The 23,143-nt window shown below is 38.6% G+C and overlaps 1 protein-coding gene across 1 annotated transcript; it reads right to left on the reverse strand.

The window, feature by feature from the left end:
- Positions 1-1,683: 1,683 nt before the first annotated feature.
- LOC103532155 (protein-glutamine gamma-glutamyltransferase E) lies at positions 1,684-17,488 on the reverse strand. Its single transcript, XM_030463381.1, has 13 exons — positions 17,344-17,488; positions 12,236-12,403; positions 11,680-11,922; positions 11,069-11,187; positions 10,446-10,574; positions 9,770-9,947; positions 9,475-9,610; positions 8,491-8,594; positions 7,777-8,022; positions 6,017-6,322; positions 4,115-4,272; positions 3,775-3,908; positions 1,684-1,831 (listed from the first exon to the last, which is right to left on the reverse strand). Exons 1-13 carry the CDS (start codon positions 17,486-17,488, stop codon positions 1,684-1,686), a joined length of 2,214 nt encoding a protein of 737 aa, XP_030319241.1.
- Positions 17,489-23,143: the final 5,655 nt, after the last annotated feature.

The raw sequence follows: 23,143 nt of genomic DNA on the forward strand, positions 1-23,143 counted from the left end.
CTCAGTTCCACCCACCCATCATCTAAAATGAATCAAAATATTTTGTTCCTCCTTGCCCCTTATTTCAGAACCTTGAAATTGCAGTTTGCTAACTTTCAGGCAAAAGTATACTTACTTATGTCATTCCTCTCCTTCATATCCTCAGGGTAACTATATTGCACTTTACACTAACATTGTTGCTACTCTTTACTAGAAAGAGGAGATCAGTATAGTTTCCACAAAAAGCATTGGAGAATCCTTTCTATGAATCTTCATCCAAGCAGGCACAGATTTAATTAGGCACATTAACTTCAAGTGCATGTGAAGTGTTGCAGTGGAAGGGTGTTGAAGGGTGTTGCCTTCCTTGTAATTATCCTACAGGTCCAATTTGCAAGCTTCTCTAATTTCTGGTAATGCTGTTCACTTTGCTTTATTGTAGTCTTGTCATTTTCATGCATGTAAAGATGTGTAAAAAGAAGTCAAGAAGAGCATATCCACAATCTGAATCCAAGGCTCTGCTTCTACTGTTCAGCTTGCATGATGTGAGCTCTTGGCTCTGGTCAACCTAGAGAAACATCAGGAGAAAGAGGGTGCTACTGTGGACTACTTGTACAGTAGGTACCTCTCTCTAGCCCATCTTGCTATGGTATCATGCTGAGAATGTGCGATGGACCACGGAAAACAATTTTTGCAGTCTCCAAGGTCAGAAAGAATTTACAACCAGTCTGAGCTTGGGCTGCTTGTGTAACAGTGAGGAGCCCCTATAGTGAGTTGCAGGTGCCCTGCACTATGTGGTGGAACTAGGGGCACAGAGATGGCTCTGAGCACTTAAAATTTTACTGGTTTTCCTGACCCAGCAAGTCCAAAGTGCAATGGAGCAGTTCCCTGACTTCCCATTCACTTCATCTACACAGGTAATTTTCAGTCAAAGATTTGGCTTCAAGTAAGCTTTATTGAACTTAAGCACTGAAAGATGACTTCCTGACACACACAGTCTAAACTGAAGAATTCCTAACTCTTTTCAAGGTAAAATACCCTTCAATTTAAGATTACCCTCCCCTTGATTTTCACAGAGGACTTTCAGCAAGTGTAAAATATCCGAATGCAAAAATTACAAGTCTCTTGAGCCTAAGGAGTTATCTCAGTGTGTTTGTCAAGTGGCTCTCAAAATTGATCATTTCCTATGTCTCATTTGGTCATTGTGATTCACCAAAAAAAAAAAAAAAGAAAAAATGCCAGGACAGACTGCAGCAAAAAAAAAGGACAAAGCTAAAGGATATAAATTGTGCAGCTCATCCTGACTACTTTCTAGCATCACTTTTGCAGTGAGGAGAAACACTGCTTTGCAAGTCCACTGTATGAAACTTTGAATATGTAAAAGTGAGTCCAGAAGTGTTTATGGAGAGACATTCTCGAAAGAATTATTTCCAAAGAAAACTGGGCAAAAGTAAAACCAGCAGTCTCTGATTAGAAGGTAACATGATGTTTTTAATAAAAAGGACACTCACTACAATAAATGAAGAATTGACTATTCCTCACTTTATTTAAAATTCCAGTGTAAAATTTTAACTGTATAACATTGTTACTCCTTATCACAGGAAGTGAGAATTTTTTTTTGCTAATTTTCTCATTGTTTTCTTCTGCAAGATTTCTTACAACATTTTGCTCTGGTCATACACAGACCATTTGTTGTATATCTTCATGTTAATCAATCACATTTACCATCTTAAAGGTCTTGATATCTGTAAATTTGTCACAGGAGAAGTTTACAAGTAGATGTTTGGGACCCATCTCAAAAGGGGTAAGTGTAAACTTCATACTGGATGTCTCACTGGCTTTCAGTGGTGGTACGCTAGAAGAGGAAATAAATGGAAACGTATAAACTGAAAATCAGCTTTTGCATAATGCTTGAGTTTCTTCACTAACCATCTCCCATCTAAAGTAAGAATTCCTATTAGTTCAGTGAAGAATGGCCATGCAGGCTATCATACATATTTAAACGTTCAAACCCATTCATTAAGGTCTCTCACAAAAACATTATGCAGTGACCCAGATAAACACACAGAGGGGGACATACTGGTATCATATGAGAGGAAACTTCATGAAGAACAGAGGTTGTAAATCAATCATATAACTGAATTATTAAAAAAGAATAATTTGAGACTATGAAGAACATTAAGACAAACTCCTGAACTGAGATAGATAATATTACCTAGAAAATGTCAGTGTTTACACAGCACAATTATGGATGCAAGCTGGAATGTTTAAGCCAATGTGTTTTGTAATTGTTGGAAAATGACATGGTTTTCCCAAGCAGCCTTACCCTGATACATTGTCTTGTCTTGCCTGAGGACAAAGTTGTATGTGATAGACAACATGAGGTTGCTAAATTCCCTCAGGAGAGGTTGTGAATTATGGGATAGACCAAACCTGGTTGCTCAAACACAAAAGGCAGTGGTAAATTACTGTGTATATTTGTTTGTTTGTGTTCGTCTCTGTGTGTATTCAGTTGAAGAGCAAGCTCCCATATCCCAGGTGTTTTTTAGAAGCAGCTGCATTTGCTAGTATATGTCAAAAGTTGTGTGCAATTTTGTATATATTCCAAGCGGAGGACAGACTGAAAATGTAACCTTTTGGGTTCAGTTGTGAAATACCTAGAGGAAAAAGAGCTAGTCAGGAACAAAGTCATAAGGCATAAAAATAGGAATCTGGGATTTATAGTGAAAGGAACTATTGCAGTGTTTTCATTCGTCATCCGAATACCATCTTATAGTTGCTTGACTTTGTTTATTAATCTCCTATCACAGTTATTTTGTAGAGTTCCAAAAGCAGAGCTTGAAAATCAGCGTGCCCATCATTCTTGTTTTGGAAAAACTTGATTGTTTGTTTGGTTTTTTTTTTGTTTTGTTTTGTTTTTTTTTTAATTAAAAAACTCAAACCAGACCAAACTTTTATTGTGACTGTCACGATTTTTCCTGTTCTCTTTCTGTCTGCCTTATGGATTTCAGCTATATTCAGGTTCTAGTCCCTTAGTAAAGTAAATTCACTTATGTAAGGAGTAGCTGCTTGTAATGGTTTAGTTTGTTGTTTAACAGCTGTCCTCCTTAGCTGTGATTGTATCTGAATAGCTATGCATGGAGCATACTCAGGGCTGTACTTTCCAAAGGTACCATTGTTTACGATCACCTGTGTTTAAACAGTCTGTGTTCATTTATGTTCCCAAAGCTGGGACACTGATGCATCTGGTTTTTACATGGAAGTCTATCTGTGTGACATAAATTCAAATCTTTTAGAAGGCTGAACACCCAGATTGGTACCTGCAGTACATTGAATAAAGTAGAAAAAAATGCAACCTATTAATGCATGCTATAATTTAGGTATAGCATGGACAGATGCAGTCATATATCCTATCGCTGGCCCTATGATCAGAAAAAGAAGGTTCAACCCATCTGTCGAGTAGTACCACAGACAGCCTCAACAAAGTGTACTGCATGTGTTAGTCTGTGTATTTTTTTCTGGAACTGTGGGGTCCTGATAGATAGGCAGGAAAACAAGTTCTGTCCAAATTATGACAGCAGTTATTTGACCTCTGAAACTATGGAACCAAAGCCTAGCTTAGATGAAGACCTGGTTAAAAGCTGTGTGCTTCATTATGGGATTTTACACTGACTAGTATCCCAAGTAACAGCAAGAGTAAAATGCTGTCTCATCCCTCTGTATGGTTCCAAGTCTTCCATGCCTGTTTTCTCGTTCGTGTATCTTCAATGGCAGGAAGAAAGCATTTCTCATACTTACTCTATCTGAAGGATTCCTCTGATCAGGTCATTGCCTTCTACCTGCAGCACACAGTCCATCACTTCCATATCAATAGGATTGGTAAATAGCACTTCCACATCCACTTCTTTGTTCACTTTTGCTTCCCCAAGTACCTGTGCAGAGAAAATGCTTGAAAAGTCAGTTTTTCAGTATTCTTTTCTATCTGAGCCTTCTCAGTCATCAGGAGGTATTATGAGCTGCTCTGATGGACCATGGCAGAATATGAACAGAACATGTCTTCTGGGGAAGAAAGTACTTATATGAGCTCATTTTCCCCTTACTGTGCCACTACACTTTCAGCAAAGGAACAGCAATTTACCTGTATGTCGATGGCAGGATTGTCCAGGGTGATGTCTCTTTGCACTAGCACTTGAATACCACCTTCTACATGACATAAAGCTGTTATCTCTATCATGTTGTCTGTAGTTAACTGCTGTTGATACTCAGTATATGGTATCTTAATGGGGTATTGTTTCTCTGTGAGAAAAAATAAGGAAAGGAATTGATACATACTTTGATAAGCACAGACCTAATACACTAGTACTTTTGTATTATTCCTTTTATACCATCTCTGGAACTAGGAACGCCTTCAGCCATCAATGCCAAACTAAATTAATTCAAATCTTTCATTTTGCTGCAAAGAGAGAGAGAGAGTGATTTTTTCAATATGATCCCTCCTCCATTCCTTGCTACCATATTGCCTGGCTAATTTTCATTCCAGTTGCTTTAAAAGGTAAGACAGATTCAGGAGTTTGCCAGTGTCACTCCATTTTTTATGAGGTATGCTCTGTCAGGCCTCACTAGTCCTGCTTGCTCATGATATACTGATACGAGCTGAATGACATACTTTTAAATCTTTTTTAGCCCTATCTGCTGTTTATTTCATGTGTTTTTACAGGAGTTCCCATGCTGTAATTCAAAGTAAGGAACATCGGATGGGAAGGAATCTATATCCTCTGTCCCTGAATCCAGGTCATTATGCATTTTTGTCTATATGTACAATAATCACGAAGTTCAGAGGAACTGTAGAGTAGCCATGCTGCATGCAAACAAAGCCACAGAGTACCTTCCAGCAGTATACAGGGGATGAAAGATACAAATATGTATGACGAGTCACAAATGCAAAGACACACAAAAATGAGCAAGCAAATGGGGGCAATGTGAACTTCCTAGGTTTCTCCAGTAGTGACAGATTTGTTAATTACAAATCCTAGCAAACAGAGCATACCTCCAGAACAGGGCAGAAATCTTTTAAATGGTTCCTGCCATCAGATACGGACAAAAAAACTCCCTGCTGACTGTAAATTCAGCCACTGGTTTAACACAGCCTGGATGACACAAGACAGCACAAAGTGCCTGCCTGAGTGTAAATGCCATAAGGCATATAAGGTCCGTCTTCACTGAGAATCCAATTCCTAATGCTTTAGGGGAAGCTGATAGATCGCAGCTCCAGAAATCAAATTACATATTAAGGAAATGAAATATCATTTCTGCTTCTCACTAGTGACTCGAATCCAAAGATTAACACAATATAGTTATCAGTTGTGAGTGAATGATTGCTTTAGGGATGCTATTATATATAGCTATTATCCCAGAATCCTGACAGTAACACAGTAGCTTAATCTCATCTTTCTAGTGATACTCATAATTAGGTAGAGAATTTCCTCCATAAGGTTATCAAACTGCATCTAAAAAACAAAAATAAAAATTTTTGAGGTCTTTACTCCTCAACAGTTCCTGCGCTACAAACTTCCTTCTCTGTTGAGCTTAGTGAGCTGTTTCAGCTATTTCTATTCCTCACACTGTTAATTGCATTCTGATGTGCTAGTGGATCGAGTTTTTTGTTTCTGCAGTTAGCCATGTCCTTTTAGTTTTCAGTAAGGCTCATTGTAGCTGATCAGTTGGAGTTGATTCCTGTTTTCATGTTGTCCTTAATATTTTAAATGCAAATTTTGTTAAAAGAAACTTCTTGTTTACTCACCATCTTATTTTCACTCCTAAGATACATTTTCCAAACTGTAAATAGTACTTAAGGAAATGATGGTGTGAAACATGCCTTTTTAGTATGTTTGTAATCAGTGTCACTTTTTTTCAGCCTCTTCTGCACAGAAGTTCAAGATTGCAGTTTTTTAGAGCTTTTTCCCGAGTTGACCAGTTTCTAATGCCTCTTTGATGATAAAACAATTACACAATTATGGTTAAAAGTTATTGGAAATATTACCTTCCTTAGGAGACAAAGTGACAAATATGGAGTCTTTCCAGATCTCCTTAACTGGTCTTCTTGTGTACACAGTGCTCCAAGCAGTCATATTTATATGAAGAGCCTTAGCATCAGACTGTAAGTTTGCAAGAACCAGAGTGAGATTGATATCTTTCCCAACATCTAAAGGGCCAGCCACCTTGAACTTCCCTGAGATGTCAGGCTTTAGATCTATTTCATGTGGTGTTGGTGCTGTAGGATCAAACTTATCCTCAAGTCCCAGCTTCTTACGGGCTTTTTTAAAAACATCTCTTTCTTTTGTTGACCCTGCCAGAGAGAACCATGACAATTATCATCAGTTGTTAACGTATCTCTTGTTTTATATGATTGCTAGAGTCAAGCCAGCAGATTGTATGTAGTGTCTGTACTTACAGATGAACAAACCCCATGTTTTCCACAGTCCCACCTGATTATGTGGATTTGCAGTCACTAATTTAACTGTCCTAATAGCAATGTTTTGTAGCACAAAATCTTAAGTCCAGAGTTTCACTTTCTTCCCATTTCTGTGTCTTCTTATGACTGAAATATTTAGAAAGGTAAATTCTAATTTGCTAAGATAGAAAAGGCCCCTAATATAAGGGAGGGTTGACAACACTGTGTGACAGCACTGGGTTGACTCTGGCCAGCAGCCAAACATCCACTCATCTTCTTACTCTCTCCCCATTCCTGCAGGATGGGGAGAAAACAAAAGGCAGGCAAGAAGACTCATAGATTGAGATGATAGTTAAACAGGGAACGTACTGGAGCAAAGCAAAAAGAGGAGTACATTAACTACTCGGTACTGGCTCACAGATGTCCAGCCGCATCCTGGAAAGCAGGGCCTCAACAGATTTAAAGGTTTTTTGAAAATAGAGATGCCATACTCATGATCCCCCATGCCCCATTTCCTCCAGCTTTCTCTAAAGCTTTGTTGCTGTGCACTCAATCATATGGCATGGAATGTACCATTGGTTACTTTGGGTTGGCTGTGCTGGCAGGGTCCCATCCCAGCCTCTCGCCCACCTATAGCCTACTCAACTGCAGTGGGGAGGGAGAAGGAAAGCCTTGACCCACTTCAGGAGCTAACAGCCAAAACGGTGGTGTGTTCACAAGGCCTTTAGCAGGGCAGCAACTTCATCCCAGCTGTAGCCAGTGCACAAGGGACACTAGTTGTCTCGGCTGTGTTTTATCATGCATGCTTTTCATTTTTCTGGTATATATTGCTAGTAGTGCTGGTCATTCTTTGCACTTGCAAATTCACTTCATGCCTAATTTTTTTTTCCCTATACTATCAAACCCAAAAGTCTGGCAAGTTTACCAAGTTTGACCCTTTGAAAGAGGGACTTTTCCTAGGCCTAAATGTTGATTTAGCTTAGATTTCCGTGACAGGTGTTTCATCCTGCTGTTGAATAGCTGGGCTGGTGATGTAGACTAATTCTCTCAAAACAGAGGCAATCAGTGCACATTAGTAACAGGTAGGTGGAACATTGAACGCTTCACTTGGAGATACTTGGACCTGCCTTACTTAGATCCCACAAAGCAGGTCTGTATCAGGAAGGACAAGGCAGTATTTTTCACTTGTTACCTTCTGTTCCCTTTTTTATTAGAACTAAATAAGCTGAATATTAATTTTGTTCTTAACTTACAGGTGCCAAAATTGCCTACTAGGAGACTAGCCTAAAGTTTATATAAGTTCAGATATGAAGCAGCTATGTAACTAGAAGAACCAGTCATTTTATTACCTTCTTCATATTTATAATGATTGGTGACATCTACACGATCATCTCTGCCAACTGCCTTGGTGCTCATGAATTGGCCAATTACAGTAGACTCAGAGTACATTAATGTTTTCTTTCCAGTGGCAGGATCATAGTTCCAGTACATACAGTCTGCATTCACTTCTGCAAATACAAAGGGGCAGTCGTAGTCCAGATCTACATCTCCTTCTTTGATGGCATTCCGTGAGGCAGGACCACACTGATAAATTCCTACCACATCAAGAAAAAAAACCAAATACACCTAATTAACTCTTTTACAGTGAACCTTGTACTAGACAGATATTTATCAATGACTTTGAAATTCCTAGTTCTGTTGTCTCATGCTAACTCTTTCGCCCACGTAGATCCTCATACCAGAACAATTGTCAACGTGTATTGTGTTTATTCTCGAGGTACGCTTGATTTTTTTTTATTTTTTATATTTTCCCTTGATTTTCAATAGCTCTGGATGCCTGCATTGGAAAGACAGAAATTGTTACAAAAGACTGCTTCTAAGAGTCTCAGTTTGTTTCTTGCCATCCACCTATGCTCTGAGGCTTTTCTAATGTGATAAAGTGTTCTTTTCTGTTATTCTGCTCCTGAGAAATTACTTTTACAATGGTTTTACGTATTTTTTTCTATTTCTCTGAAAGTCACTTATAATTTTCCAGCATTATTCCTGAAATAAAACCTGTGTACCTCCACTTTGTTCTTGGGGAGTTGCATCCAGAATTTGCCATCCACTGTATGAGGAGCCCAAGTCACTACGGAAAAACCAGCTTTCGTTCCAGACATGGAAATTCCTACATGCAAGAATGGACAAAGTAAGCTACTAGTATGTGTTTCTGAATTCTTGTCCACATCCATTAATCAGCCATCTTGGGTAAATGCTTTAATTTCCATAGGTTCTTACCTGACACTGACCACTTCAGCTCTGATTCTGACTATATTAACCAGATCGGGGCTGAAAATTGCATTGTGAAAGGCATAAGTGTTCAAGGGCAGAAAGCAAATTTGTAGAATTATACAAATCATACAGAATTTGAGCCTGTTTTTCTCTAAAAGTTTTGTGCATGTGCTCTTCCTTAGGTTTAGCTGTTTTCCTTACAGCACAGTGCTAGTTACTTATATTTAGTAAGGAGCCAGAACAAACAGAGGAGTAAACAAGGCAAAAAGTGAGGAACTACACCTGTTCTAAGCCAAATGCAAGCTTGTTTGAGTTACATTTGATGCTAAATAGTGGCAATAATTAAATTGTTTTCACTGTGAATGGTGTCAATACAAAACAAACAAAAAAGGCAGGAAAGCTCATTCTGTTGAAATTTCGCAGCTTAATGTGAACTGTCTTTTAAGAGAGTTCCAAAATAAGTCAGGTCCCACTGTTTGACATTTCTTGTGTAATACCACAATTTTTCATTCATCTGGGGCATCATTGCTGTAACTTTGCCTGCCCTGGCTTCAATTCACTGCTGTAAATCATGTCGTTCTCTGTTTAACTTGAAAAAGAGTGAAAACAACAAGTTTGTAGTATTACTTTGTAGGATTTTTTAAATTGATCCTGTGTGGGGGTAATTCTTTTTAAGGCAACTTTTAAGAAGGTAACAAAGCATTTGTCATTAGAATCTATACTCTGCACCTTAAAACTCTAGGGTATCCATACTATTAAATATTATAGAACCTTACCATATGCTGTCAGCTGCCCTGTCCAAATGATTTCCAGAAGCATCGTAAAACTCATCCACACGCAGATTTCTGTCTGCATCGTGTGCAGAGCTGAAGTTTGTAATTGTACGAGTGGGAATCCCCAGACATCTGAGCACTAAAGAGAAAATACACAATCATAGTCAGAAAGCTTATTCCTGAAATATGAAGTTTCATGTAACACACAATATTTTGAAAGATTTTCAGGTAGGAAGTATCAGTGCTTCTTTCAATAGAATCTATGCAGTGTCAGTTACCTTCATGATATAAAACATACCTGTAGTCAATACTGCTGCAAAAACCCAACATTGTCCATATCTAACAGGTTTGAATCCTGATTTCTTCCAGTTTTGCAGGATTTCACCACTTCCAGTCCAGCTGCTTGGATTTTTCCCACCCTCATAATCTCCACTCCAGTTTCCTAGCAGCACCCCTTGGTCATCATTTGCATTGACCTGTAAAAATATTCACTAAATTTATAATGAGAATAATGTGTTGTAGTGATAGAGGAGTGGGCAGGCGGAAAGCCTCAAATGACATAGTGGACAAAAGTCAGTGCTTTGTGCATCTGGCCTTGAGGAAGAAGCCATATCTTTTTAGGGAAATAAAATTATGTGCTCTCAAAAGATGAGCATTTAGTCTTTGTTCCTCCCACCTGTGTACTGTAGCACCAGGTAAGAAGACAAACATCAGTTCTCAGTAAACGATTCTGACATGCGGTGGCACCTTTACCACTGTATGATTGAACAGCATCATCAAAGTATATCATGCAGGCAGCTGTCAGAACATGCCTGAATCATGTTGTAGTGAGCCCTCAGCAAATTTACATTATATTAGGGAAAGTGGGTGACACAACAAATGTGTCACAGAAGAGTAACCCCATGCATTGCTATAGGTGAGGAAGCTAACTACTTTAAAAGAACAGTTAGTAGTTTGGACTTTGTGTTACTCACCACTGCACTGAGAACACGGCCCAGATATTTGGGGTCATTTCGGTGAGCTACATCTGTAGCAGGATCCTGACGATAGTATAAGCTTCGATCCAGCATGGAAAGGCAAATATTGAGAATATCTTCTTGAAACTGTGTTACAGAAATGTTAGTGTTACTACAGTTGACTAAAAATCAGGATAAGTAGAGCCATGTAAATGTTTAATGGTTTTTTAGTCACCAAATGAAGTGCTGCAGCTCAGCCAGGAATTATGGTATAAAAACGAGGCCTCGGCAAACTGTGAGGATTGGAACTCGAAAAGAGCTTTTCAGAACTATGAATCCATGGGCTTAAGGCCAGAACTTTACTTCTCAGCATTGCTACAGTAGTTTGCTTCCTATCAGACGTTAAGGTTTCTGCTGGCTGCACCTGTGCATCCTACGTCAAATCACAGACTTAAGCAATTGCAAATCCTTATATTTTTCATTATAACAAGGCTTGGCGTGATTTCTGATCTCATTACCAGGCTCTTGCTCTTCAGATATGGATGACTGAAATGAACTTGATAGTAAACATGCTCTGGTCACCCAGTTTGTATGAAAACTAGAGCATGAAACACTGCCTGGTGTTTCGGTTCTGCACTTACCTGGCCATAGTTCCATCCAAAGCCGTTGATATGGTTTTTGTTGCCTGCAAAAATAATGCCAAACTCTTCTAGCACATATTCTTCACACTCAGACGTGTTAGGCATGAACACATCATCACCTGGAAAGCCAAACCAGAGGTATGTACCAAAACTTGAGGAGCCTGTCTCCATCAATAAGATTGCTTGAAGATATCCATCTGTGCTTTGCTGTGCTTGCTGTTATAAACAGACCCTGAAATTAGGATTTCCTATAGTTTGAGGGAGGGGTGGGGGGTGTCCTGAGTGAAGACACTGTCAAATCGGGGAAAATATGGCAGCTGGTAGGTATGACTCTTTTTTCTTGGTTCTACAGAGACCAGGTGCATTCTTTTATACTTAGGCAGAAGTAGGGAAGCTCTGTCAAAAGCAGTACTTTATCGGCTTGAGCAGAACTTAACCTTTTAGGGCAAGGAGCTGTCCAGTACGTATGTGATAAAGAGCTGATTTTATGTACTATTTTCTCACTGGTACATTATGTGGTTAATTAAAGAACTCTAGATAAATGTAGATGCTGCAAATATTAATGCTCAACAAGCAACTTGGTTCTTTCAGGGAAAATCTGACATGCATACCTGAAGACCATGGGTTAAAGAGCAAAACAAAAGTGCCAAGGCTTGCTGGAGAGGAGCTGCCACTTGAAGTACTTTGAACACTCAGCCTGTAGCGTCCAAGGACAGCATTAGGTGGGCTGGAAATGGAGACGCTCACAGAGTTGGAACTGGTGGACTGTAGAACTGCACTCCAACTCTCTGTGCTCACTGTGCTGGAGATACCAAATGTGGCCTGGGTCTTAGCCAGCTTTGAGGGTTTTGGACCTTTTAAGGAAAATAAGCAACATTATTGTTTTCTGAGCTTGCTGAAATAGAAATTTAGTCAGCAACAGACTGAGCAGAAATGTAACCTTCTGCTCATATTAATTTGTGCCACACATTGGAAACAAAAGGAAACTATCACTGCTAGCTGGGATGGGAGTAATACAACAAAACACTTCAAACAGCTAGTTCCATGAATTTATGAACCACCATCTTGGCTCCAAAATATTATCTTGCTGTCTTATAGTGCATACTGGGGCAAAAGAATGTCATGAGGCAGCATTACTCTTTCTTTGAAAAAAGTTGGGAGCCATACCTGTTTCTGCAGTGAATGTTAAGTTTTGCTCAGGTTGTTCTGTTCCATTGAAGGTGACAGTGAAGGCCTGTCCTCTCCTCACGATCAGTTCTTTGCTAGAAAATTTACTTGTGTGGTGATCTCTTGCATTTTCTTTCAGATGCCAGTTGGTACTTGGCTGTGTTGCAGCTATGAAAGAAGTGGGAAGAGCAAGAAAACTTGAGGGTGCCTCCAAGGAGGAAGGAACCCAGCCACATCTTATAAGGAGGAACAAGCACAGAAACCACTTTGAAGAATCACATTACTTTCTTCAGGTAGCTAGTGCCCATGTGAGGTTTCCGTCCAAAATAGAATTAATTTGTGATCATTTTGTTGGTTTTTTTTTTCCTTTTTGAGGGAAACTCCACCTTGCACAGACTGCTAGAGATTATCTGCATAATTAACTATAGCAGGAATAGCATATTTGATACTAAAGAGAAATCACAAAGGCATCTAAGAGAGAATTGAATACTTGTGAGTTAGTTACTTGGATAGTTCACTCGGGGTGTCATCCATTCCAAGGCATGGTGTTTTATTAACAGTGGCACAGCCTTGCTGCCTCTGAATGAGAAGTAAAGAAATCTGATTGAGCTGAGGAACACTTCCACATTTTAAACCATGGCATATGGTCTACATCTATAGCCCTATTTTCATGTCATGTATCCCCCAGTATAACTGACAGCTGCTGTCTGTTGAAGGCACCCAACAGGAATATGTTGAGGGATACTGGGCTATCGTTTGGCTGTGGGACAGAGGGCAGAATTGGAGAGGAAACACTAAACATTAAAATAATGTATGTGAAATAATGTTGCAGAAAGCTCTTGCATGTGAACTTTGGCATCAGTAAGCATCTGAAATTGGTTTGGCTCTGACATCATCAGAAGCTGTAGAGTGTTCTCTAGCAGGAGATATACATACAGCTTTATAGCTATGCACCTATCTATCTATCTGTCTGTCTATCTATCTATCTTTTTTATATAACATATTTAATATATAAATAAATATAGGATAATATTTTTATTACTCTCCACTCCCCACTCCCCTCAGAGGGAGAATAGGAAAAAGTAAGACCATGGTACTTAGTGGTGAAAAAATCATTATCCCATGTTTAGCCAGATGGATAGTGACCTTTTTACAGCATGATCTTAAGTTTATCAAGTTTAGCCTTGAAGTCACTACATTACCAGTCCTAGCAATGTAGTCTCACTTCAAATGTGTTTTTACAGCATAAATGCAAGCAGAATGTACTTTGATTTTTCAGGAATGTACCTACTTTGAAAAAAATTATCTTCAGAACCTTAGCAATGTAGCACATCTATTATAGAAGAAGCTGAGGGGTGGTAAGATTTGTCTTTGGAAAAACAGTAGTTTTCTGGCAAGGCTGGAAAAGCAACATGGGACCATTTATAATGATGGTTAAACCGGTCAGTTTGTATATGTGTAAATATAAGCATCTAAGCAAGAAAACCAAACAACCCACTGCAACAAAAAAATGACAAAAGTAATTAAAAAGTTCACTGAATTTTTGTATCCTTTCTGCCTTAACTTCAGGTTTCAACCTTCTCTGTGCATTGTAACCTCTATCAGCAATGATACACACTTCAAGTTCTGCTCTGCTTCTTTTATTTCAGATTCAGCAGTCTCTCATTTGCACATCTTCATGTAACTGGAGACTTTACCTTGCTTCCTATTAGCAAAATACAGTATATGCACATCAGATAATATACCTGTTTTTCAAAATTCCGTTGTGATAAGATGGCTTTTCCCATGCTCACAATAAGTAAAAAAATGCAATTCCTGTGAAAATCTCCCTACCTCTTGATGGAAGTGTTTTCCTTTTTTTTCTTGGATCAAAATTCCTTAGAGAATTAGTGTTCTTTACAGAACTGAATTTGAGGTATAAATTTAGAAAGACAACAAACAGAGCACCATACAAGGGGCTTCCCCCTAGCTCACCTTGGCCCGTATCTGAGCAATATTTCCTGTATGAGCACCTTCTGGAGCTTTCTTCTGAATGGTCTCCTCTACCTCTGTTGACAGAGGAATGGCTGTGCCTTTCACTTCTTTAAAAGTCTAGGTGCAAAATTGCCTGTTTGCAATATTTCCGGAAGGGGTGGAGCTTTTGAATCTCCTTCCCTGCTCCCCAGCCTTTATCTGACCAGGGGCCAATGAACATCAGTTTTTCATTAATTTTTCCACTCTTTCAGTCCCCACATGCTGTTGTCATTTCTTTGCAACATCTGAAGATGGGACATTTGTCCCTAGTAGTCAGAGTAGGTATAGCTGCTTACTACCTTTAGATTTATATATTTTTGGTTTCTTTTTTTTTTTTTTTTTTTTTTTATTCTCCATGCTGCATTGTATTAATTGCAAAACAATGAGCAAGGTATTACCTCTGCCTCAATTTAAAAAAAAAATTCATTTATTGTATAATTACTCTTTAACAGTGTTAAATAGACAAGCATTCCACATCATATGTGCATGACACACTACAGAGATGAGAGCTAAGTATGCTTGTGATTTATGATAAAATAGTTCTCATTCTTTTCAGGTGGTACTCTACAATTCTTTTGATAGGCCATGCGACTAGCAATGCCAATTTGTGCACAAAAATCTTTGACTTAATATTAAGGAGAGTGATCTTTCCTTGTGCTTTGTGGGTGGTTCTGCTTTCTGTTGAGAGAGAGGGACTAATTCTGCTATTTTATGAAACTGGCTGTAAAATTTAATGTACTCAGTGCAGTCTTAACGGTGCCTCTGATTAATACCCATTATGCTGGACTGGCCACAGCTGAACATCTTTCCAAATGTAGAGTTTTAATTGGATGGACTCAATGTTCAGCAACCCAAATTGTTCTGTTTTCAGGTTTGGATCATATTTGGAAATGCTAGAACTGGAATTTTCTAAACCCATTTCACAAACAAAAATATTATTTGGAATACCTATAAAAAGTTATTAGAAGAAAAACCTTTTACCTGGGTGTAATTCAGACTGCTGCTTTGAATCTCTGTTTATTAATAATACTTAATCTTAAGAGGGACCATAGCTTTATCTCACGCAAAGCCCAATTGTGATTTTAAAATAAGACTCTAAATCTAAAAGTTAAAATTTTATTTTACTTTTGAATTAGCTTAAATTTTCATAGTAACACTGACAATTTTCAGAATAAATTTGCTTTAAATTTGCTGTCCTGGGGTACAGATCAAAATCTTTCTCTTTATAGAAAAATTAGTTTCTGTTGAAAGAAAAAAAGAAAAAAGGTCAGTGATTGAATTATTCACCAAATAGCTGCTGATGTGTTTTTGGTGATGGATTTCATCTTTTTTTGCATGTCAGCAATAGTGTATTGACATATAGGTCAGTGGCATTATTGTTTTTTGTATTTAATGGTATGATTCTATAGTTACAGTATGTTCAAAAAAATTAGATATAGTCCATTTAAACTTGAAGACTGCATGGTAGGCTGAAGAAGTTGTGCCTGTTGCATCAGCTTCTGATGATTCCCAGCTCTGGCTAAGCTGCCTTGCAGGCCTCTGGTGGGCTTTGTAAAACAGGTGAATGATTCAGACCAGACATTTGGATTAAACATTATGGGCAAAGGCTGAGAATGTGGGCTACTGACAAGAAATACTAACATTAAGAATACTAGTCAAGTAGAATGTATCTGACAGGCAGCTTCCTGTAAGCCAGCCGGCATTTGCAGAGCATGTATGGTAGCTGTAAATGTAAGGATTTCATAGGTAGGTGTCAAAACTCTACTGAATAGCCATAGAAGGTTCTTTAGAACTCAGAAAATGAAGCCATCTTAGCCATTTCTAAGCCATCTTAGTATTTTTTTTTAATGTACCCAGAATAAGCTATATCAGAATAACCTTTTGTAAATGGGTTCATTTATATAACTCATGACATCCTTTTCCACTGATACCCAGATTTCTTCCCTCACTTTAGTAGCTATGTTAAAGAGATGAATATATAGGAGGAAGAGTTCAGCACTGAACAGTAAGTGACCTCTTTTGTAATAGTCTGATTACCCTCAGTATTACTTCCTGTCCTTCTTTGCATTGGGATTCTCTTCACCAACTCTGTAGGAATCATCAGCGACACTTGAATTTCATTAAATGTCACCCTTATTGTGCTCTTGTTTTAGGATTGGAAATCAGTCCCTAGAATAGCCTATCTGCCTTAATTTTTTTTCTGATCACAACTCTTCCTTACATACCCCTGAAGCACCATGCAGCAACTGCATGGCGATGACACACCAAGACATGATGAGGTGGCTTATTCCTGAAGGCAGACTGCCAGTGACATAGGAGTGACATGTTCTAATAAGTGAACTTCAGAAGCTGCCATGGGACAAGTACACAGGAGTAAGCCAAACTGACAGTGCACAGACTGGGATGAACCTATGTGAGGCTCCCCACAGCTCTGACATAGTCACACACAACCTGTTATTTATAGCTTATTAAATTTAAATGTATTTTCCTACCTCTCCCACTTACGCACACATCTCTTCTGTTGGAATGGAGTAAAGACATTAGCTGGAAGTTAAAACTTCCAGCTGCTACTGCTGCATGCTCATTAGCAAAGAATCATGGAATCACAGGAAGTTAGGGGTTGGAAGGGACCTTGAGAGATTGAGTCCATTGAGTCCATTGAGTCCAACCCCCCTTGCCAGAGCAGGGTCACCTATAACAGGTCATGCAGGAATGTGTCCAGGTGGGTTTTGAATGTCTCCAGAGAAGGAGACTCCACAACCTCCCTGGTCAGCCTGTTCCAGTTCTCTGTCACTCTGACAGTAAATAAGTTTTTCCTCTTGTTTATATGGAACCTCCTATGCTCAAGCTTGTATACATTGCCTCTTGTCCTGTCATTGGGCGTAATTGAGAAGAGCCTGGCACCATCCTCCTGGCTCTCTCCCTTTATATATTTATAACCATTGATGAGGTCACCTATTACTCTTCTCTTCTCCAAGCTGAAGAGACACAGCTCCCTCAGCCTTTCCTCATAAGGGAGGTGTTCTATTGGTTCATCACGGTCATTCTTCCATCCACCAGCACCCCCAGATCCCTTTCCTCTTCACTGCTCTCACACAACTCAGTGTCCAGCCTGTACTGGTACTCGGGGTTGTTCCTATGTAGATCCAAGACTCGTACCCAGATGGAAGATTCAAAGAATGCCTCTTTGCAGGCTCCCATCACTATGTTGCTCTGCTTCTTTCTTCCCATGTGTCCCATTGTGTGGGCATATGCTCTTAATTCTAATACACGAATAGGATGCTTGCAAGTTTGACTCCTGCCTTAGTTATAATGACAATGACACTTAAAAGTGACAGAAGCTGAGATAATTATTTTGAGTGTGAGACTATGAGACAACTTGATGAGTCCTTTCTAGTAGCAGTAGTATGCTGCAGTGTATCAAAACCCTGAAAATGTCACACTATCTAATGTATAGGATCTTTTTAGGTGCTTTTCCCTCTTCTTTATGCACCACCTGTATTAAGGTAGATCCCGTAGAGATTGGCCTGTGGATTTATACGTACTTAATGGGAAAAAAGTGTGTGTGTTGGGAGGGCAGGAGGAGAGAGAGTGAACACAGTGATGAACACACATATACCCTCACACAGACCCTCAGAGGTTTTTTTGCATTCAGATTCTCCATGATGATATGAGGAGCATCCCTGAGCACTTCTAACTTCTCCATCTGAGCTTGTGCTTTGTATATCTTGGGCCCTGGGTGTTTCACAAGCAGGTGCTGACCACATTGTTCATTAAAATGCTGCTATTGCTTCTTGCATTTTGTGCAATGAGAAAATTGTGGCTGAGAAGGACAGGATGGTTTATGATACTTAAAAGAGAAAGTTTTCAGGGATCACCTTGCTAAAATGTCTGGGCTAGATTTTTGGCAAACTGTTGCTTAAAAGGAAGTGTTACAATGCAGAAACAAGTGGTTTTGTGGTTTTTTTTCCCCTGTTGTTGTAGATGAAAGTTTTTACTTCCCCTTTTACTATATAATTTATTTTTTTAAGAAGAATTATTCTGCTCAGTTCAGTCTTTCTGCTTGACTTACCAAATTGCATTTTGCCATTTAATCAAGCTCTGCTCAGGGGACGAGACTTGTGAGGGAATCATTAGCCTCATACTGGTCATACACACCTGATTCCCTCCCAAACAACGTTCTGCTCTTAAACAGGTAAACATTTAGATGGTATTACATTTAACAGATGCATTGAGACAGTCACTAACTAGGAGGTCATCAGAGCAGCCAAACAGAAGATGCTGTTGAGGGCTGCTAGCATAAATAGACCAGGTCAATAACATGAGCTATTTCAGATAATAGTATATGACTGAACACTTGTTTAAGAGTTTGTGCAATCAGTTCTCCTAAAACTGTCAAAATGGGCTAATTGTGCCTCTCTCAACCGCTTGGGGGGAAAGCAGTGCATGTCATTTCTGTGCTCTGTGGATGGTTGTTTATTTCCTGAGCTTAATCACATTATTAATTTCCTGAGCTTTTCAAGCCTACATGGCATAAATCCAGCACAGCATGAACTATACACCTAGAAGAGGGGAAGTGGTGTCATCTGCACTGAGGCCTCATTATGCATTTTTACAGAAGTTCCAGAAAGTCAGGCCTAGGGAGGAACATGGCTGAACTTGCTACAGTGCATCGATTTAAGATACTTTCCTAAGAACCTTCTGCTGGACATCTTCTTGCTTTGTTTGTATTTTAGAATGCCTTTGCCTTTCATACTAATTTTAACAAACAATTAAAATGGCATTGCAGTTTGCTTACTCTGAATCTACAAGTTAAGGAATTTAGCTTGTAGTCTATTCTTTGCACAGATATGCTCATCAACACAGATCCAGTCATACCTGAACTACACTCCAATTCATTAAGTTTCATGCTAAAAGATAGTCTGCAGTTTGCTATAACTCCATAACTTCTTTTCCTCTATTTGCAGTTTTGTAATATCTAACTCCAAAGATAATGAATAGATTATCTTCTTTTCCTTGTTTGTGTCTGCTGAAAATTCAGGAAAGAAAAACACTGAAATTGTCTAATCATAATCTCAAAATTCAGTGTACTGCAATAAATTCAGTGTACTGCAACAATTGAGAGCTGTTTACAAAGCATTAACCCACAGAGAAAGCTAGCATATGGTACATTATTCAGTTGCTCTTTCCTTTTTTTTTTTTTTCTTTTTTTTACTTACCTGCCATGCTTGCTTGCTCCTCTGTGCGTTGGACTTTGTATTTCTGTGAGCAACTGTAGGCCTATATGATAAGACTTCAAGCTCTGGCTGTGTTGCAGCATTTATAGAGAAAACTTCAGGCCTCTCCTTATGTTCAAACCAATTGTAATTCACATTAGGTGGGTGAGGCACATAAGTCATAACAGTGGGCATGTAAACTTCCTAGTGACCATATATTAGCTCATGGTTTTTAACACATTGCACTTATGCAATTCAGGCTATTTATCCAGAGGGTTGACTGAGATGCTTAGAAAAGTAGAGCGTTTAATTGCATACCTGAAATCCAGAATTTCACGTAGAATGATGTGTCACTCAGGAAGGGATATTTTTTGAGTCATGAATATCTTTTCCCAGTATGATCCACAGATGACTATTCATGCAATAAAAGTGTATATTCATAATAAAATTAATAGGGTTCCTTCCCTATGAGTCTATTCCTAAGTCTTAGAAAAAACACAGAACTTTTAATGTATCTCATCAACCCTTTTTTTGGGATCACCACAATAATGCCTTTGTGTCAGCCCTTCCTTAGAGTCTCTGTGAATTATACTAATGGTATTAATGCTGTAAATGGAATGTAAGCTACTATTAATCTGACAAACCAAACCACCGAATGATGAACACTCACTGAATGCTGAACAGCTCTGAGGAGTGGATTTCAAGTAGTAACTCTCCCTGCACAAAGAGAAACTTCATCCTTGTAAAATAAAACACTCATTTTGTAGCAGGTACAAGTTACTACTATAATTTGTGCTTCTGTACTGTCTACTCATCTGACTATAAAGATGCAACAATAAATGTTGAAATCCATGCATGTGCAGATGAATGTGGAAATGAATTTATTAACATGGCCTCATAGTATTCCTTTTTATTAGATTTAACTCTTCATTTTTCTTATGAGGCCTCTATCGATTTGATATCTCTCTCTCTCTAGTTCACTCCTTACATAGAAACTTCCATTTCCTTACAGAAATTTGAGTACGATATTTGTTCTTGTTATTACCTTACGTCACTTACCTACAAACGAGGAGAAGAGACTGAGGAATCTCAGGGGTGTTAGTGCTTACCCTGAAGAACTTCAATGGTGGAAATTTCATAAGATCAGAAACTGGCAAGTGCAGTGTCAGTGTATAAAATGGTACAGTAGGCAGGAGAAAGAGCTGACAAATTATAGTAGTCATCAACTAGTCTGATGTCAATTTCTCAATAACACTGAAGTAGATAAACTTGTTAGCATCCAGAGGATGATAAAAGCTAGCACGGAGTTGCTTTGAAGTCAGTCAAACCCATCTAATTTTTTTTTTCTGTGACATATCAATACACTATTGGAAAAGAAGTAAGAAGCAGAAGCTGTCATGCAGACTGATTTGCAACCAGCAATCTTTGGAAACACTGATTACACAAGATTTCCTTTAGTCAGCTGAGTAACTTGTAAGAAAACAAATGCTGCATTGTTTCAGTGCATCACTGTTAAACTAGAAAGTCATAGTGACTGAAGCACCATTAGAAGCTGCCTTGGAGCTTTGATGTTTGTGAAATACTCTTTTTCTTTTGTTAGTGAGACTTCTGCTGAAGTACTGTGTTAGTCTTGGGCTAACCTCAGCTGGATAATGTCAAGAATGCAGAAAATAGCTTAAAAATTTTGAAGGATCAAGCTGGATCAATCTAAACCAGAGGCAGTTGCAGAGATAAGATGATTTTTGAAAAAGGTGAACAGTGATTACAGTAAAAAGGCAGTTGAGGAGTCATGGTGTTAAATGCTTTAGTCTTTGAAGACACTGAAGTGAATAATAAAAAATCTTGTCAGTGAAAAATGGTAGTCAGATAGACCCTCCAGTTGGTGTTACAAAGATTAATTATTGTTTCCATTGGAGATTTAAGGTGAGCTGAATGCACATTTGTCAAGGGTAATATATATGTGTGTAGCTGAGCTGTCTTTGGGGAATTTGTTTTGGTACCAAAGCTGTGAGAGTGACAGTTTTCCCCCTGCTGCATACTCTTGGTGATAGTCACTGAATCATATGCTGCTGTAGTAGGGAAACTAAGTGTTCTTTGTCCAGTGTTGATTCAGTCTCGCTTGCATTGCTAGGGCTTCATTTCTGTGACAGTTATCCACAATGAATAAACTTTGCATTGTGTCCTGTGGTAAAGGATTACCAAGTTCCTGGCTAACATGACTGCAGACTTCTTGATGTCATGTTCATCTTCAAAACTGCTCATTTCAAGGGGGTGATAGAATGTTTGAGCATAGAAACAGGAATGTAAGCACTGTTTCTGCCTAGTATTGCAGAATATTCTATAGTTCAGAGGAATCACCAGGAAGCCCCACAGCAGTCTTTTTCTGTTATCTTGTGAAGGTTAAAGGTACTTGTTCCCTGAAAGAATGACGTAATGTGACCTGAAAATAACCGCATATTTTTCTTGTACAGAGAAAAGCTTCCTTCTTTTTAGAATCGGTTAGAGTTTATTGGTTTTTTTGGTACCTTAGAGCAATGAGTTATACATTATGAATTGTGTAAATAATGTTTTAAGCATTTCCTTTCTTCATTTAGGATTCATTAGTTCTTATACTATCATGGTTAAAAAGTACACATGGCTTTGCTTCACTTTACTGTTCAGCGCATTGTATTCCTCTCTAATATCGTGTCTTATGATGTGATAATTGTCCAGATTACATAATTTCAGACTTTTCAGTCTCTTTTCATGCTGATAATATAGTTTCAGCATGTTGTGTGTCCTTCTGTATACTTTCTGATATAAAGGAAAAGCAGTTCAGCACAATGCAGCAGGAACAATACTCTGTCAATAAAACTGTGACAGTGAGTTTTAGTATTTCCTGATTTATCTGCACAGTACTCTGATGGATGGACTCCATAATAAGAAAGGATAGAATTGGAGTGTATGAATTGAACTGGAGAGTGACTTGTAAACAGCATGCTTCGTGATCTGATAATCAGAAGGATAATACTGAAATAAATGGAAAGGTGAGCAGAATCAATTGTTTGAGATGGAAAAGAATATTGCTACTTGAGAGAAGCCAAACGAGTGTGAAGTACTAAGGAGCAGAATTAAGGAGATTAGGAATTGGCATGAAGCAGCACAAGAGGTAATGAACAGGAAGGTGAAAAAAAATCATACATTTGAGATGAAAAAGAAATAGATAAAATAAAGATGGAAAGTTAGGCAGGAGTGCAGCTAAGGGGAAAAGGAAAACGGCACATTATGAACCTGAATGATGGTTTGGTATTCATTAGAGTGCAAGAAATGTAGAAATAAGGAAGAGAAGAATGAAGTTTGATGAAATGTAAGAAGGTATTAGGGGAATTCCTAGCCTGGAGAGGGCTGGCAGGGATATGAATATGAAAGAGAAAAGATTTGGGACAAAGGATATGAAAGTTTAAGAGAACTAAAGAGCAAACTAAGCAGAAAAAGTGATGAGATGGTGAGTTAAAAATTACATCAGCATCATCACCATATGTATAAATACTGTATTTCAGTTCCTGTACTGAAATCCAACATGTGCTGTAACGTAGAATTAGCAAGATCTAGTTCAGGAAATCTCAGACACCCGTAGCTTTTCCATGTTTTCCAGTTACATCTACTGGCCTATCAAGCACCTACAGATGTTTGGGTTTTT

This window comes from Calypte anna, chromosome 20 (genome assembly GCF_003957555.1).
Source record: "Calypte anna isolate BGI_N300 chromosome 20, bCalAnn1_v1.p, whole genome shotgun sequence".
Taxonomy (NCBI): domain Eukaryota; kingdom Metazoa; phylum Chordata; class Aves; order Apodiformes; family Trochilidae; genus Calypte; species Calypte anna.

Excerpts from the sequence above, each read along its gene's own strand:
- LOC103532155 (XM_030463381.1), bottom strand. The coding sequence starts at position 17,488 with ATGGGACACATGGGAAGAAAGAAGCAGAGCAACATAGTGATGGGAGCC. Across the intron at positions 11,188-11,679 it reads CTTTAACCCATGGTCTTCAG|GTGATGATGTGTTCATGCCT; the intron begins GTATGCATGTCA and ends TTGGCTTTCCAG. Across the intron at positions 8,595-9,474 it reads AGGGCAGCTGACAGCATATG|GAATTTCCATGTCTGGAACG; the intron begins GTAAGGTTCTAT and ends TCTTGCATGTAG.